This window comes from Choloepus didactylus, chromosome 12 (genome assembly GCF_015220235.1).
Source record: "Choloepus didactylus isolate mChoDid1 chromosome 12, mChoDid1.pri, whole genome shotgun sequence".
Lineage (NCBI taxonomy): Eukaryota > Metazoa > Chordata > Mammalia > Pilosa > Megalonychidae > Choloepus > Choloepus didactylus.
The window spans coordinates 87,506,408-87,525,627 of NC_051318.1; the positions used below are offsets into that span (position 1 = coordinate 87,506,408).

The 19,220-nt window shown below is 34.0% G+C and overlaps 1 protein-coding gene across 1 annotated transcript in view; it reads left to right on the top strand.

Moving 5' to 3' along the window:
• The window catches only part of NAA16 (N-alpha-acetyltransferase 16, NatA auxiliary subunit), an 81,252-nt gene that overhangs the window by 4,272 nt on the left and 57,760 nt on the right, over positions 1-19,220 (top strand). The window contains 6 exon segments of the mRNA XM_037800050.1: positions 3,325-3,409; positions 4,805-4,909; positions 6,325-6,482; positions 10,239-10,373; positions 15,477-15,630; positions 18,367-18,486. Coding sequence (XP_037655978.1) covers positions 3,325-3,409; positions 4,805-4,909; positions 6,325-6,482; positions 10,239-10,373; positions 15,477-15,630; positions 18,367-18,486 — 757 coding nt within the window.

Consider the following 19,220-nt stretch of genomic DNA (forward strand, 5'->3'; position numbering starts at 1 on the left):
TGAACAAGGAATGTCCTTCCATTTATTTAGGTCTTCTCTGATTTATTTTAGTGATGGTTTGCGGTTTTCTATGTACAAGTCCGTTTAAATTTTTGGTTAGAGTTATTTCTAGATATTTGATTCTGTTAGTTCCTATTCTAAGTGGATTTTTTTTCTTGATTTCTTGTTCCAATTGTTCATTGCTTGTGTATAGAAACACTATGATTTTGGCATGTTGCTCTTGCACCCCACCACTTTGCTGAGTTCATTTGTTAGCTCTAGGGGCTTTGTTCTGGATTTTTTCAGGATTTTCTGTGTATATTATCATGTCACCTGCAAACAGGGTAAACTTCTTCCTTTCTAATTTGGATGCCTTTTATTTCTTGCCTAATTGCTCTGGCAAGAACTTCCAGTACAGTGTTGAATAACATTGGTGACAGTGGGCATCCTTGTCTTGTTCCTGATCTTAGAGGGAAAGCTTTCAGTCTTTCACCATTAAGAAGGATGTTAACTGGGCTTTTCATGTATGCCCTTTATCATGTTGAGGAAGTTTCCTTCTATTCCTAGTGTCCTAAGTGTTGTTACCGAGAAAGGGTACTGTATTTTGTCAAATTCCTTTTCTGCGTCAATTGAGATGATCGTGTTGTTTTTTTTCCCTTTGTTCTGTGAATGTGGTGTATTATATTAATTGATTATCTTGTGTTGAATCAACTTTGCATAGTATGGATAAATCCCACTTGATCATGGTCTATAATTCTTTTAATATGCTGTTGGATTTGGTTTGCTAGTATTTTGTTGAGGATTTTTGCGTCTATATTCAGAAGATGTACTGGTCTGTAGTTTTCTTGTAGTGTCTTTACCTGGCTTTGGTATGAGGGTGATGTTGACCTTGTAGAATGAGTTAGGGAATGTTCCCTGCTCTTCAGTTTTTTGGAAGAGTTTGGGCAGAATTGGAATTGTCTTCTTGGAAGACAGTTTGTCTCCCTTTCATTAAAAAAATTTTTTTGTCCAGAAAACCTGAATTGTTGATGAAAACTCATTTATAGATTATTAGTTAAATTTCAGGACATTTGGCATTATACCTAAAAGATGACAGAAGACTTTTCTCTGTTCATATCATGTGGTGAGAGCATTAAGAGAAACAATTACTTGATTTGTTGTATGCAAGTTAAAAAAAAAAGTTAACTTTATCCCCAAATAGATTGGGAAATGCTAAGCATTTCCTTTTCTAGGTATGTTATGCTTATTGCTAGATTACGTGAATTTAGGAGTATACTGTAAAAGTGAATGATTGCAATAAATGTGGTAAAAATTTGCTAGAGCAAATTCCAATGCAAATATAAAACTGTATAATACCGTTACTTTTTAAAGTTTCATTGGTGGATGAAAGTCACCAGCAGTAAATTTTTTTCTATTAATTTTCAATTTACTTAAACATATCAACACAGATTTCATCAGCTAGCTTATTACATACTCTGCATGGCTGACACCTGCCTGCCTTATTTCCCAAACTGACAATAAGCATTAAATTTTGTTGGGTTTTGGAATTATTCCATGCTGTCTTTTATGCATCAGAAGAATCAGACCCAATAATGGTAAATGGTTCTCTGTTTGGTTAGTAGCAAAGTTAAGGCTAGAATCTTTATCGCTTCTATTAACTATACCATGTTCCTTACTGATCTTTGACTTTTCTTTAATGTGAGTATACTTGGAGTCTGGTGCTGAGATGACTTGGCTTTGAGTTGTGACTTTGACACTTAATTAGGTGTGTAAACTCAACTGTGCCTCAGTTAGTCTAAAATGGAGTTAAAAAATATGTATCTCACAAGCTTTCTTGGAATTTAAATAAGGATTAAATGAGAACAGTGGCTGACAGGTAGTAAATGCTTCCTTTAAGCATTAACTCTTGTTATTACTGTTATTAGTAGTTGTATAATTATTTCCGGACTACTTGGTAGGTCAGGAAAAATAGTCTTTCTCTCCTTTTCTTCTGTCCCAACAGTTCCTTCTGCTTGTTTTCTTTTTCCTTTTACCATTTGTCAGGTGAATGCTTTACAGTCAAAATCAGGTTATTTAAAAATGTTTTTGGAATTGGTAATGCATTCACATGGTTCAAAATTTAGGTTTCTCTCTTACTCTTGTCTCCCAACCACTCAGTTCCCTTCCCCAGAGGCAATCAAATAGCCTCAATTTAAACAATTTTTTTCTTTGAAGACTTTTGTAATTCTTCACGTCCCACCTCTGCTGAGAGCATTAATTACTTCCCAAATGGTACCATTTTGCCTTGAACTTAATAGCCCTTATTTATTGAGCAGCTCTTATTTGTCTAGGCCCCAGGGATGCTGAGTGTTAAAATAGAGCTCCCTGCTCTCATGAAGCTTATAATGAGATGTCATCAAGTAAATAAAAATTTCTATGAATGAGAGCACTGTGAAGGAAAAAATAATAAAGTTAATATAATAGAAAATGTGTAGGTGAGTGCTAGGAGGTTGGAAATATTAGGTAGAATAGTTTCAAAAGTGACTTGTGAGACTTAGATAGTAAGGAATCTGCTATGGGAAGATCAGGCAAAGAACATTTCAAATAGAAGGAATGCAAGTGTGAAGTCTCTGAGATGGAGATGAACTTGGCATGTTGAGAAATAGAAGGGCACCCAGTTTGGCTGGACAACATAAGTGAGGGGAGAATGGAAGGAGGTAGTGTTCTCATGTCATCAGTGGCTGCTGAGGACAGGCATTGATTACTTAGGAATAAAGATGTTGCTTAGATCTGTGTAGGAATGGAAAGAACATGGTCTTTGGAGTGACACCAGAGTTTGTAAAGACGCTGAAAAACTTACAAACAAGTCCTGTGAACTCTTCTCAGTTTCCCCATCTGTGCAGGGGAGTTAATGACACCTACCCTTTAGGAATTGTTATGAGAATTAAATAAGACATGAAAAGTTTTTACAGGCGCAGAGTGGCGTTCCATTCTTGCAGTATCAAAGGCATTTAATGCAGTTTCTAATATTTTTCTGTGTTGTTACCACATGTTTTTGCTTTTGCATTTTGAATTAAAAAATTCTGTAACAGTGTTGGTTGACAATTAAATTCCCTGTTTCTTAGATGTGTTTTTTCATTTTCTATAAACTTGAAATTGCTCTTTGATTCTAGAACAATTTGGCAAGAAATATGTGATAAAAATATACTTTATGTTATGACCAACATCAATTCGTATAAAATCCTTTCCATCACATACTTTTTAGGACTCCTTTGTATCTTGAATTTAGAATTTGTATGATATAATGAAAAGTTGCTCCGTGTATGTTTATTTCCTAAAATAACTTTTGTTTCTGTTTATTTACAGAAATGTTATGAACAGAAGCAGTACAAAAATGGCCTCAAGTTCTGCAAGATGATTCTTTCGAACCCAAAATTTGCGGAACATGGAGGTATTAGCAGATCATCTGTGTGAGATAAAATTGCTTTGGAGAAATCTAATTCCAAAACCAGACAAGCAGAATGATTAACAGTGAAACAACATTTTCCAGATTCCATGGCCTTTTAGCTCTCTTCTTAGAGCATATTAATGTTCAACACTTCTAGTTATTTCTCTATATGTAACTTATTCTAGATTACTTAACTTATATTATGTTTAGGTATGTGTACAATGTCTACTTTTATATCAGTGGTTGGTTGCTCTGTTGGGGGAAAAATTGGACAAGGTAGATAACAGTATTTTTATTGACCTGATTTCCTTTATTACTTTGAATGGCATTTGTGCTTTGATTTTCTATGTATAGAGTGAGAGCAACATTTGCAAAACACAAGTAGTATGAGGATACAATCAAAGAGCATTTTATTTTTGGTAAAGTCTGCTGACCTTTATATATAAATGTGGTACTACTGACTTACTGTAAGAATGTGTATCTTGAGTTGTGTTTCTGGCAGTGGCAAGTTATGGTCTGGTATCAGAGCAAAGCTAATTGGGGTTTCTGAATATCAGACTTGATAACTCTTGAGACCATCTACTTGGGAAAACAGGGTCCCCTGCTCACTCTTCTAGTACATCTAGTACAGCTTGCGGGAAAATTTAAAACAGATAAAAGAAAATGTTTGGTAATAGAGGCCTGGGATGTTAAATCACCTTTTCCTGCATGGAACTATAAGTCTACAAGCTCAGTTTGATAATCATTGATCTTGTCCACTTCCTTTCTTGTGGATTAATCAGAGAATTATTTCATCCTAAACCGTCTTTCATTAACTTCCTAACATATTCGTGGTTTGCTACTTTCATAGTCTGGTGTCATAGTCTGGGAATGCAAACTGATATTAATTAGTGTAAGTAGAATTATTTCTGATAAACTTGCTGTCAAAAATGAAGTCTGATCCAGTACTGAATGCATTGATTTTTTAAATTGTGTATTTCTTTTTTAAGATAGATTGCTTGTTTTTGTAGGTTGTAAGTCAGGTGATGATTTGATTAGCGTTGATCTCATGTGAAAGCTGTGGAACTGGTGAAATAGATTTAATTCAACAAGTACTCCTTCCTGTACCTGTTGCTAATCTCAGCCGTCTTAATACAGTCTTCTAAAGGCAGAAAGCGTTTTAGTACCTTAGTTCCAGCCACAGGAATTTCAGAAAAGGACACAGACTAAACTTTAAGCAAATACTTAAATGTGGTTTGGCTTTTTGTACTGTACTTGGAGAGAAGTTCTTCTGACTGTGGAGTTAAAAAGATGAATGCTGTAAGCGTTGGAGCAGTAATAATCCTTTAGATTTCAAATATTAAAATAGTACGAATTTGAGTCGTTCCTGTGTAAATAGAGGTCACAATTATTTTTCAGAGACTTTGGCTATGAAAGGATTAACATTGAACTGTTTAGGAAAAAAAGAAGAAGCTTATGAATTTGTTCGTAAAGGACTTCGTAATGATGTCAAGAGTCATGTCTGTATCCTTTTGAAGTTGTTGAGTAGTTTAATTTCATCTATTTTCCATTACTAGTTTTTTTAATTCAGATTTTTAAAAAGCCTTTTTACTATGAAACATTTCAAACCTGTGCAGAAGAGAGAGTTTAATGAACTTCCATGTACTCATGACTCAGCTTCGGTAATTTCAAAATTTTGTTATATTTGTTTCATCTGTTCCCTCCCCCCTTGTGTTTATTTATATGTATGTGTTTAGTTCAGTTGTACTTAGTGTGAGAGAAAGTTACTTTGATAATTATATGTAAACTCGAAACCCATTGTTTTTTTTAACGTGTTCATGAACTGAATGATACTTCTACTATCATTCCAATACCGACTTTCAATTACTTACCTATATAGTAAAATGTGTGTTCTTTAAACTTTCTTTTAGTCATTTTAGAAGAAAACTTTAGAAGATAATTATTTTAAAAGTTTTTTTTTTTAGTATTTAGTATGATTATTTTGTTTCTTCAGCTTGGTTTCTTTTGCACAGGGACATAGCTATTATTTTGCTGGATACTTAAGTATTTTTCTTTTGCTAGTATCTCAGCTTGTAAAAACAAACAAACTTTTAAGGATGGATCATTGAAATTGGTTTTCATTTCTGTTTTGCTTATGTATATGTTTATTCACAAGCTTTCCACATATTGCCCTTGTATCTTAACTTTTACATTTAATTCATCTAGTCATTGACTAGTATTGAACATGAATAATCTTAGTCTTTTAACATATTTAGGTTGGGGTTCTCAAAATAATAAATACTTATTTCTTTATCCCAATGCTTACCCCAGAGTGAAGAGAGGGGGCATGAAAGTATGATGGTTTTTTTGGCTCCAAGATATGCTAAGACTTTAATTTACAATAAACAAAACTTAATTTTTGTAAACTTCTTTAATATCACTAGTCAATTAAAATGAGGGTTATATGTTGCTTTAGGGATAATTGAATGTAAACTTGCTGTTTTAAAAGATAATTGGCATTTTTGTATGATACTCTGTTTCATAGGTAGTGATGAAGAATAAGTGAATGTTGAGGTTGCAAAGGTAGGGAAGTGAGGTTATTGAAAGAGGGCAGGGAATGTGGGGATTTTTACCAGGAAGTTTCTAAGTTTACTTTAAAAATATGGAAAATTTCAGACATGTACAAAAGTAGACAGAATAGAATAATGAACTCCCATGTGCCCATCACGCAGCTTCAAAAGTTTAGCAATTATAATCAAGATTGATTTTGTTTCATCTTTAACCACCCCTCACTGACCCCCTTGCCAATCCCCCCTCCCCCGATCATTCTGAAGCAAGTCTTAGGCAAAGTAGCATTTCATCAAGGTAAGTTTTATATTAGATGTGTAGGACAGTGTATTCTAGTATCTGTGAATTTCTCTATTTCCTTAACTTATTAGGTTGGCATGTATATGGACTCTTGCAGCGTTCTGATAAGAAGTATGATGAAGCTATTAAGTGTTACCGAAATGCTCTTAAATTAGATAAAGATAATCTGCAGATTTTGAGGGATCTCTCTCTCTTGCAGATCCAAATGCGAGACCTTGAAGGTTACCGAGTAAGTACTTTAGTGTTAAATGTACATGTTTTTACAATAGATAAAATATAAAAGCATGTGAATTCAGACTCAGGTGAATGTAAGCCCATGATCATGTAGGTTTGATTGCTCGTTAAAATCTGTACTAGAAGGGGAAAGTCACTTGGGACCCCTTCTCTCCGCCCATAGAAGTTGTGGAACTGCTTACTTGATCATCAAAAAAGGATAAATGTTTATTCATTCAATTCTTTTTTTTTTTTAAATAGAATACCTCCTATGTATAAAATGCTGTACTAGAGTCCTTGTGGCTTTGACATTTGCAAATTTGGTCAAATCAATAGAGTGTATATACTTGAAATATAAACACAGTAAAGATTAATTAGTTTTATTATGGGTTAGCAAGTATAAATTAATTTGAGAAGGTGTTCTGGTTTGCTAACGCTGCTGTTATGCAAAATACCAGAAATTGATTGTCTTTTATAAAGGAGATTTATTAGGTTACAAATTCACAGTCCTGAGGCCATAAAAGTGTCCAAACCAAGGCATCAACAAGAGGACACCTTCACTGAAGAACAGCGGATGGCGTCTGGAACACCTCTGTCAGATGGGAAGGCACGCGGCTGGTGTCTGCTGTTCCTTTGCTCCTGGGTTGCGTTTCAAAATGGCTTTCTCCAAAATGTCTCTGGGTCTCTCTTAGCTTCTCTGGGGCAAGCGCTGAGCCTCATCTCTTAGCTTAGCATCTCCAAACATCCTTCTGTCTGCATCTCCAAGCATCTCTAAGCATCTCTGTTGGCTTCCAAGCATCTAATGTCTGTGTGTCCTGGCTTTGCATATCCTGGGGCGTTTTTGTCTGTGCTTTCTATGTGAGCTCCCTCTAAAGAACTCCATAAACTAATCAAGACCTACCCTTAATGGGCAGGGTCAAATCTCCATGGAAACAGTCAAGAGGTCACACCATAATCAAAACGATTAATAAATCTTTCCCCACAAGAATGCATTAAAGAACATGGCTTTTGTGGGGGACATAAGATATCCAAACCAGTACAGATGGATTGCTATTAATCAGTATCTCTGTAGTCCAGACTCGTCCAGAATTGCATCTTCAGCTCTCTGCTGGGTGTCTCCACTGAGTATCCCAGCTTCTATAAGTCCAAGATGGAAATTTCTCACTTTTCTTTTGTGCAGGCAAGAACCAACGTTTTTTATATGAAATTTTTTTATTATTTTATAAAACTTTTATTGTAGAAAATTTCTAACTTTTACAAAAGTAGGGAGACTAACATAATGAACCCTATGAAACCCTTACCAGTGTTCAAAAATTGTCAACTCACGGCCTACCCTATTTCATCTAAATTATATCCCCTCACACCCTTACTTCTTGCTCTACACTGTGTTATTGGTAATTATAATACTTCTGTTGGGGATTGAATCATGCCCCCCACAAATGACACTTTCATATCTTAATCTGCATTCCTGTGAGTGTGAGCTCATTTGTAGATAGGACCTTTGAAGTTATTATTATTAGTTAAGGTGTAGGCTCATTTATATATTGGATCTTTGAAGATCCTATTTAGATGAGGCCAAGTTGAATCATCTTAATAAATATAATAAGTATAAATTTGTTATAAGTAAATAAATATGGGTGGGCCTTAATAAAGATGGCTGAAATCCTTAGAAGCAGAGGAAATCTAGACTGAGATAGGCAGCTGAGCAGGAGGAGCAGAAGCCAGGAAAAGCCAGGTGAGGGAGGCAGAGATGCAAGACAAGGAATCTTGAAAATTGCAGCAAGTCAGCACCAGAACACTACAGACTCTGGGAGAAAGCGTGGCCTGTTGAGACCTTGATGTTGGACTCTAGCCTCCAAAACCACAAGACAATAAATTCCTGTTGTTTAAGCCATCCCACTGTGTGGTATTTGTCTCAGCAGTCCTGTCAGTCTAAGATGGCTTCCAAATTTAAATATTATGTATAATTATCCAGTGAACATTTTCATGATTAATTTTTTTTATTTTATTAGAATTATTTATTTATGATCGATCCTTAGAAGTGAAATTATTGAGTCATTAATGGATTTTTTTGTTGTTTGTTTTTTAAATTTTTATTGTGGAAACATACATAACATAAAATTTCCCATTTTAGTTATACACTTTCGAGTATACAATTCAGTGGTGTTAATTAGTAACATCAATTCTTAATAGTTTTCTTTACGTAACCTTGTTTTCATTTACTTCTTATTTTTGCCTTTCTACTGGCATATATGTCCTTACACCCTGTGTGTAGATTATTGCAGTTGTTTCAAGGGCTCTACTGAGCCTAATTATGGCACCATTGTTTTAAGGGTGAGTGATTTCTCTTCAGCAGTGCTCAGTAGCTTGGTGGGTAAGTGGAAGTTAAAATCAGTGATCTTTAGGAATGAGGCGGAGGAATTAAGAATATTGGCAAGAGAGTGGTTGCCAAGCTAGTTAGTGAAACAAATGAAGGTAAAAGAGAGCTGGTGGTATGAAGTGAAGGACCCAAAGAATTAGAGGTACTAGTGATGTCAGAGAACAAGGATAGGAACATCTCCAAGTGAGAGCATCTGAAGCATTAGAGCTGTGGTCAGAGAGTGAAATGTCTGAATTTATGGTTTCTGGATGGCAATAAGGGTGTGGTTGTGTGAGTGGGTCCCTGATGCAGGGTGGAAGAGAAGATTGTTAAAGATGAGGAAATTTTAGACCTGAGAAGTTAAGTTGTTGGATGGGCATCCCCATTATTGTTGCATTTACCTGGGGATAATGGTGGGATTTGAAGGAGAGAAGAAAAGGGAGCTAGTTGCCAAATAATTTTATGAAGGAGAAGTGACAAAGGAGTAACAAAGAATATAAGGGGAGAAAATTGTTTAGCTTAATGTCAACTGCCTAAGAGAACCGGGGACTTACACATGAACTAGAGGAGTGAATATTATTCTGTTTTGCAAAAGTTATCTTTTTAAAAGGGATCTGATCAAATTACTCGCTGTGGCTGTGGAGGGACTCACTCCAACCACCAACACCAGAATCAAGAAAGCTAAACATTATGTTATCCAGATTCCATTGCAGTTAGGCTTCTTCATGAGAACATGTCCTTTTAAGTTGTTGCACTTCCCTTAGAGGCAGAAATAAACCATGAGAAGTGTAGTCTGTTGGGAGGTTGGATTTCTGGCTAGTGAAGATACCTGATTCTTCCAAGGAAGCTAGGAGCTTCTGGTATCGTGTCCCTAAAGTCATAGGTGATGCGCTGTCTTACAGTGGTAACTGTTTCTGCTAGAAGAGTCCCCTTGTATGTTTGAGTGTTTCCCTGGCTATGTCCATCCTGTCTGCTTTTGTTCATAGTTGTGAGGTGTTCAAGTTATGGTACCAATTATGACCATGTAAATATGTTGAATTTCATAAAGTAATTTTATAAACAGCACATTTCAGTTTAAAAAGCTATTTTAGTTTCTGCACCAAGATGTTTAGTTATCAAAAGAAATTCTTATTATATAAAGGTAATTTTATAAGGCAGACCAAAATCATGGTCTCCAATGACAGCTTTTTAAAGACAGCATTACAGTGAATATTACAGGGTATATTAGAACTTAAATAATTTAGATACGGAACTTAAAAAAGAATTTGTATTTTATTCTGGAACTGGTGTTTGTTGATTGATTTATTAGAAAGGTATTAAATATAATTGTTTTATTTAAACTGTGGTGAAATGTAACTATTTTAGAAACAGTTAAAATAGTTTTAAAAATTAAACTTTTTTTTTTTTTTTAAGGAGACAAGGTATCAGCTTCTTCAGTTGCGTCCAACACAACGTGCTTCCTGGATTGGCTATGCTATTGCATACCATTTGCTGAAAGATTATGATATGGCACTAAAACTGTTGGAAGAATTTAGACAAACTCAGCAGGTAAGAACTTCATTTTAACATTCGATCCTACCCTTACACACTAAGATAGTTACTTCTAAATTGCCCTCCCCCTGCAGATATGTGAATTAAAGTTTTTGAAATCTATGGAAAAAGTTGAAAAGGTTCTAAAATAAGTTAAGACATAGAATTTCTAAGTGCAAAATAAATAATATAAAAAATTTTGTACACTATGATTTCACAGATATTCAAATGCATAAAAAAAGAAAGGGAGACGTAAAAATGAAAATAGCTTTGGGGACTATGGGAATTGTTTCTTTAACATATTTTATATTTTAGAAGTATGTATATTTAATATTTATTTTTATATGAAACATAAAAATAGAAAAAAATATATATGTATACCACCAGAGATGGTAGATGTTAAGAAGATGTTAACATTTTGACATAATTACTCCATTTCTTATTCTTTTTTAAAGAATTAAAATGTTAGAAAAATAGCTGAAGCCCTCCCATGTGCCCCTCCAGTACTCCAGTTGGTGTAGATCATTTCCAGTCATGTTAGCAGTATATGTAAATCCATTAGAGATACAAACTATTGTTTTGTGTATTAAAAAGTTTACATGAATGATAGGCAGTGTTTTTCATTCAACATTTTTTGAGATATATCCATGTTGATACATGTAGGTCTAGTTTACCCATTTTTAATTGCTGTTTGGTGTTCCGTTATGTAAATAAGCCATAGTTTATCCATTTCATTTTGTCTCTATTACAGATAGTGCTGCAGTGAACATCCTTGTCTTGTTTTTTCATGGCGACATTTGTTTCTCATGAATGTATACTTAAGGAATATGGTTTCTAAACATTTTTTCCCGTTCTCTTGATTGTGTTTTTACTTTCTTGATAATGTCCTTAAATGCACGAAAATTTTAAATTTTGATGAAGTCCAGTTTATCTGTTTTTTTTTTCTTTTGTTGTTTGTTCTTTTGGTATGAAGTCTTAGAATACATTGTCTGATACAAGGTTCTGCAGATCTTTCCCTATGTTTTCTTCTAAGAGTTTTATAGTTTTTACTCTTACAGATTGTTGATCCATTTTGAGTTAATTTTTGTATATGGCCTGATGTATACATGTCAATATACACTTTTCCCAGCTCCATTTCCCCATTGAGTGGATTTGACTCCCTTGTCAAAAATCAATTGGTCATAGATGTATAGGTGTATTTCTGCACTCTAAATTCTATTCCATTGGTCTATATGTCTGTTTTTGTGCCAGTACCATACTGTTTTGATTACTGTAGCTTTTTAATAAGTTTTGTAATTGGGAAATATGAGTCCTCCAGGCTTTTTGTTCTGTTTTCAAGATTATTTTGGCTACTTGGGACTCCTTGTGATTCCATTTGAATTTGAGGATCGCTTTTCTGCTTCTGCAGAAAAGGCTGCTGGAATTTTGATAGGGATTGCGTTGAATCTGTAGATTCTTTTGGGTAGTATTGACATCTTAACGAGTCTTCCAGTCCATAAACATGGGATGTCTTGCCAGTTATTTAGATCTTTCATTTCTTTGAGCAGTGTTTTGTGGTTTTCAGTGTAAGTCTTTTGCTTTCTTGGTTAAATTTACTCCTAGGTATTTTATTCTTTTTAATGCTATTGGAAATGAAAATGTTTTCTTAATTTCCATTTAGGATTGTTCATTGCTAGTGTATAGAGCCCTACTAACTTTTTTGTGTTTATCTTGTATTCTACAATTTGAATTAATTATTTGCTCTAGTAGTTTTCTGTGGATGCTTTAGGTTTTTCTATAATCAAGTTCATGTTATCAGCAAATAGAGATAGTTTTACTTCTTCCTTTCCAGTTCGAATGCTTTTCTTTTTCTTGCTTACCTGCTCTGGCCAGAATGCCAATGTAATGTTGAATACCAGTGGTAAAGGTGAGCATCCTTGTCTTATTCGCATTCTTAGCACTCTTTCCTTTTAAGAACAAAATTACAACAATTTACTGGTTAAATTCAGGTGTTTGGAATTCTTTTTTTTTTTTTTTTTAACAGTTTTTTATAGGTATAATCTACATACTATAAAATTCACCCATTGTAAACACACATTACAGTGATTTTTTTTTAGCAAATTTATACAGTTGTGTAACCATCACCGTGGTCCAGTTTAGAACATTTCATCCCCCTAAAACTTCTCTCCTGTCCATTTGCAGTCAGTTCCCACTGCTGTTCCCTGCTTCAGACAACCACTGATCTGCTTCCTCTTTCTATAGATTTGCCTTTTCTGGAAATTTCAAATAAATGGAATCTTAATATAGTTTTTTATTTCTGGATTCTTGTTTTAGGAATTCTTCCATATTATAGTGTGTATCAGTTGTTCATTTCTTTGCAGTGTTGAGTAGTATGCTATTATAAGATATACCACATTTTATCTACTCACTGATTGATAAAATATATAGGTTTCCAGTTTTTTGGCTACTTTGAATAGTGCTGCTATGAACATTTGCATGTATTTTACATAGATACAAGTTTTCATTTCTCTTGAGTAGTTATATAGGAATGAAATGGCTGGGTTACAGTAACTCTTACGTTTAACTTTTAAAAACCACCAAACTGTTTTCCAAGGCAAGTGCACTGTTTTAAATTCCCACCAGCAATGTATGACGGTTCCAATTTCTGCACCTCCTTGTCAATACTTGTTATTGTCTGTCTTTTAATGACAACCATTTTAGTAGGTATGTAGTGGTATCTTGTTTTGTTTTGTTTTTTTATATGCAGTTTGATTGAGATATATTCACATAACAGGTATCTTGTTTTAATTTGCATTTTCCTTTGTGGCTAATAATGTTGAGCTTTTTTTTCCCCTTTGCCTGTTAATTCTTTGGTGAAATGTTTACTCAAATCTTTTCCCGTTTTTTAATTCTGTTATTTGTCTTGCAACTGATTTCTGTCATTTGTCTTACAACTAATTTGTAAGTGTTATTTCGATAATATGAATATAAGTTCCTTATCAGTTATATGGTTTGCAGTATTTTCTCCCCATGTATAACTTGTATTTTCATGTTCTTGATGTATTTTGAAGAGGAAAAGTTTTTAAATTTTGGTGAAGTCCATTTTATCAATTTTTTCTCTAAGGGGTTGTGATTTTGATATGTCTAGCTTAAGGTCACAAAGATTTTATTCCATTTAGCTAAACCTTTTATAGTTTTAGTACTCACATTTAGGTCTATGATCCATTTTGAGTTGAATTTTTTTATATGGTATGAGATGTGTATATAGGGTCATTTTTTTTTTTAAATTCAGTTTTATTCAGATATATTCATATACCATACAATCATCCATGGTGTACAATCAGCTGTTCACAGCACTGTCTTATAATTGTGCATTCATCACCCCAGTCTGTTTTTGAACATTCTCCTTACCCCGGAAAGAATCAGAATCAGAATAAAAAATAAAAATAAAAAAAGAACACCCAAATCACCCCCCCATCCCACCCTATTTTTCGTTTAGGTTTTGTCCCCATTTGTCTACTCATCCATCCATACACTGGATAAAGGGAGTGCAGTCCACAGGGTTTTCACTGTCACACTGTCATCCCTTGTAATCTACATTGTTATACAGTTGTCTTCAAGAGTCAAGGCTACTGGGTTGGAGTTTGGTAGTTTCAGGTATTTACTTCTAGCTATTCCAATATATTAAAACCTAGAAAGTGTTATTTATATAGTGCATAAGAATGTCTACCAGAGTGACCTCTCAACTCCATTTGAAATCTCTCAGCCACTGAAGCTTTATTTTGTTTCATTTTGCATCCACCTTTTGGTCAAGAAGATGGTCTCCATCTCACGATGCCACATCCAGATTCATCCCCAGGAGTCATATCTTGTGTTGCCAGGGAGAGTTACACTCCTGGGAGTCAGGTCCCATGTGTAGGGTGGACGGCAGTGAGATCACCTGCCGAGGTGGCTTAGTTAGGGAGAGAGGGCCACATTTGAGCAACAAAGAGGCACTCGGGGAGACTCTTAGGCACATTTATAAGCAGGTTTAGCCTCTCCTTGCAGCAGCAAGCTTCATAGGGGCCAGCCCCAAGACAGCGGGCTCAGCACATCAAGCCATCAGTCTCCAATATTTGTGAGAACATCAGTAACAATCCAGGTGAGGAAGTACAACACCTCTGCATTCTCCCCCAGCTCTTCAGTGGGGCTAGGGTCATTTTTTGCATATGCACATTTAATTGTCCCAGCAGCATATGCTGAAAAAAATTATCATTTTCATTTCCCATTGGATTGCCTTGGTTCTTTTGTTGAACATCAATTGATCATAAATATAAAGGGTTATTTCTGGACATTTTATTGTGTTCAGTTGATCTGTGTGTCAATACTTAAGCCAGTACCACACTGTCTAGATTACTGTAGCTTTATAATCAGTTCTGAAATTTGAAATGTTTGTCCATCAGCTTTGTTGTTTCTTTCTTTTAAATTGTTTTGGCTGTTCTGGGTTCCTTGAATTAACAAATGAATTTTAGGATCAACTTGTCACTTTCAACAAAAAAGCTTGCTGAGATTTTGATGGGGATTACATTGGAATCTGTCCATCCATTTGGGGAGAACTGCCATCTTGACACAGTTGTGTCTTCTGACTTGTGAATGTGGAATTGAATGTCTCTTCATTTAATTAGATCTCTAATTTCTCTCGCAGTGTTTTGTAGTTTTCAGTATATAGGTCTTGCTTCTTTTGTTAAATTTATTCCTAAATTTTTATTATTTTTAATACTTTTGTGATTAAAATTGTTTTCTTATTTCGATTTCTTTTTGTTCATTCCTAGTGCAGTTGATTTTCATATATTGATCTTGTATCCTGTGACCTTGCTAAACTCGTTTATTAGTACCTGTAGTGTTTTTGTAGATTTCTTAGGATTTTAACCATTATTATACTTGTTTTTTAGGGGATAGGATTTGTTGACCTCTTCACTTTGCCATAGCATAAATCCTGTTTTTATTTGTTTTAAAGAATGTATCAGTCCTCTGTGTTTCCCTTTGTAACTATTCCTGAGTTGTTTTTTAAAGAATGACTCTCTTGAGAAGGCAATTTAATTAAAGAACTGTAACTACTTTATATAATTACACAAATCAGATAATTTGGTCTTTTTTTTTTAGGTTCCTCCCAACAAAATAGACTATGAGTATAGTGAACTGATATTATATCAAAATCAAGTGATGAGAGAGGCAGATCTATTTCAAGAATCCTTGAATCATATAGAAATATATGAGAAACAAATATGTGATAAACTTTTGGTGGAAGAAATTAAAGGTAAGAAGGCCTGCTTTTTGTCTTCTTAATAGCCTCAATTATAAAACAAAAACAAAAATCTATATAGTTTATTCTGTACTGACACTTAAATAACAGTTGCTATGTGTTAAGCAATGCTCTAGCATTTTATTACTAATGCTAATTCTCGTAACAACCCTTTCTAGAGAAGAGGGGACTGAGGAATAGAGAGGTTAAGTGACTTCTGCAAAACCGTGTAGCTAAGACACATGGCTGGATAGGCTGGGATTTGAGTCCATGCATTTTGACTCCAGATTCCATTCTCTTAAGCATTATAGTATACTGACTTCATACCATATATATGTGTAAATCCATATATAGAAAAATACAGTGAACCTAGTAAATGATTATACTAGGGTCAGTCAGCAAAGCAAGATGCATTTATTTTCTTCATGGGCTTATTATGAAGGCAGGAGTCCTAGAAAATATTTTTAACAAGGTTCGTTAATATAGAGTCAAACACATTTTTCCACAGAGCTTTTTTTTTTTAATCAGTAATCCATTCCCTGTGCCATACTGTGTTATTGAATTATTGTAAATAGAATGTCCAACTAAAATAATTTATTTAAAACTAAATATTCATAAAGTTGCAGCACATCTAAAACTTAATAAAAATACTAGTTAGCATTTAATTACTCTTTCTGTATATCACAGAGTATACTAATTACTCAGCCTGCATTATTTCATTCAATTTTTTAGCACCTCTAAGATGAGCAGTGTTTATTATGTCCATTTTATAGTTGAGGAAATTGAGGCTTAGTGCAGTTAAGGACTTGCCCAAAGTCACCTGGCCTTTGAGTGGTAGAGATAGTTTCTAAACACATGTTTTGGACTTCAGAGCCCATACTTTAACTACCATACTCTACCTTTACTTGTTAATGTATAATATTTATTGACATTAATATTAATACAATTACTGACTACAGCACTATTTTTTAAACTATTGATAAAATGTTATAAATAATTTAACATCATGGTTTCTTTCTTATTGCATTACTTGTAATTGGTGGGGCCAAAAAATTTTTTTTGTTTTGTGATGTACTATTGCTGTTTCCTGTAAATGATTAAATCTTAGCTTGCTGTTCTTTTGTCTTTGGCCTCTAGCATCAATAGGGAATGCAGTAATTAAAAAATAGATATCATATAATGAGACCAATTCTAGTGTTTCCAAAAAATAAAACAATTCTGCAAGTTACAACATAGCCATAGGCATATTCATTCATATATTGCTAGTGAGGATAACGTGGGGACTGTAAATCTTGCCCATGTTGTCGGTGATGACTTATTGTTACAGAGATGGGTTATTGGATCGCATGTTTTTTGTTTGTTTGTTTGTTTGTTTGTTTTAAGTAACCTTGCAGACCCCAGAGACCTTGGACATTCACATTTATGGCTTTCCTAGTCATTACCATTTTAAAATCTCTTAAAAACTTAAATAATAGAGATAAAGGTTTTTGCTTATTTTATGAATTGTGCCTTGTTTTTTGAAGTGTACTTTTTTGTTCTTTGTGTTCCTCTAGTGAAAACCTTTGCATTGTGGTGGTAGCAGATAACAAAGGGTTTTTGAAATGAGAAATGTGTTGTTTGGTATATTTGGAGTAAGCAGGGCAGATATTGGACTGGTCAGAAAATAATTTTGGGCAGAATGGGGCATGATTATAGTTTTAAGTAGCATGCACTTACATGTATTTGCTTTGTACCAGGAACTGTACTGATGATTTGGAGTGAATTATTTCATTTGATTAGCACAAAAACTGATAGTCAATATTTTACACATTAAATGGGCTTTGGAAAGTTTTAACTTGCTCAAGGTCACATAGCTATAAGTTGTAGCTAGTAAATAGTGATTACATTTAGTTTAGTCTTCATCTAGGGCTTGAGTAATATATAATATGTATAAATAATAAAATAATAGTATTTAATAACCACTATAATATACTGCCTCTTCCAAGATGATAAGGTTGAATTACTACGAAGACATTTTAAAGAGTATTTGTCTGAAGTAGATTCTTTGAGGAATGGGAAGTCTTGGGGACAGAAGTTGAGGTCTATATTTTTTTGAGAATCCCCCTTTTATCTTAGGTTAACATGTTTTCCATTGTATCTGCCTGGTCTTGATCCCCCTTTCCCACTCTTACTTGCAATTGATGTGGCTTAGGAAGGGCAATTGAACATCAGAGGTACCCACACATTAACATGGTCTTTGTGATTTCTTGCTATGAAGTGGTATTTAGTATTTCTATTTTACCGAGTTAAGCTTCTCCAATTTTAGTGACCTTGAAAAGAAATTGAGAGAATCAAGTAGAGAATTGTTCAATATATGAATTGATTACAAAAGATACTTTGAAATCTTGCGGTAGGACGGTAGGGATATCTCATTAGGGTGGTTTACCAATCTAATTTTGCTGTGCAGGGAGTCTTGAGTTTTATACATTCTTAAAGGATGTATAAAAATGTATATAATGCAAAGATTTTGATTAACATATTAATATGCTGCATGTATATTTGTGGTATGGAAGGGAGCCAAAAATGAATGTTAGCGTGATATCTTTCCATTCATGCTTTTATTATATAAGCTGCAGTGTGCCCAAAGGGAAGCACATAGATGTCTGTCTTTCATAAACATCTATTACCCTAGTAAAGTTTAATGAAATTTCTGGGATTGAAAAGGTATTTAATGTTTTAGTAAAGTTAATATGACTTTAAACTTAACTTTAGGGGAAATGCTGTTGAAATTGGGAAGATTAAAAGAAGCTGGTGAAGTATTCAAAAACTTGATTGACCGGAATGCAGAAAATTGGTGTTATTATGAAGGCTTGGAAAAAGCTCTACAGCTCAGTATGTAAAGGTTTTTCTTCTCTACTTTCTTTTTGCTAGTGTTTGAAGTATAAAAAAATGTAACACTAGTATTACTTGAGGACATATATTTTACTATTAGCAGTGGCTTATCCACATAAAATTATAAGTTTAAGGTGGAAGTGAAAATGAATTAAAATAGTTACATTTAAACTGTTAAATCCTTACAGATAATTTTAGGTTCCTTGACCCATTTAAATCATACCAATTTAGACTGAATAGAGAGATGGGGAAGAAAATAAGCATTTCCTTTCTGGGAAATGTGGTGTTATTTAATACTAGAAGTCCATTACCTTCAAGTCTAAAAGAAAAGAGTTGTGTCCAAGAAATTTTGCTGAGGATATGTGGTATATAGCACCAGCAAGAAAATGACTCTCCTAATTACAAACTAGACTAATTTTTGTAGAACAAAATATTATACAACTTCTTTTGAAATTGGATAAACTTGACCATTTTCAGAAACCTAGAGTATTATCCAAATTTAATAATTAAAGGTTGTCCTAGAACTTCCAACAGTTCTAAAATCAAGATATGATCATGGATAATGTATGGCTGAAATAATAATTGAAGTATGGGGTTGAGAGTGTTGAAACAGCAGAATTTTTAAATTTAAAAATTTGGTAAATAGGTAGTTAACCGTATTCATTTCTGGTAATGTGAGCTATGAGAAAAATTTATTTGTTGTATCCTAATCACTACTATACATTAATCAAGAT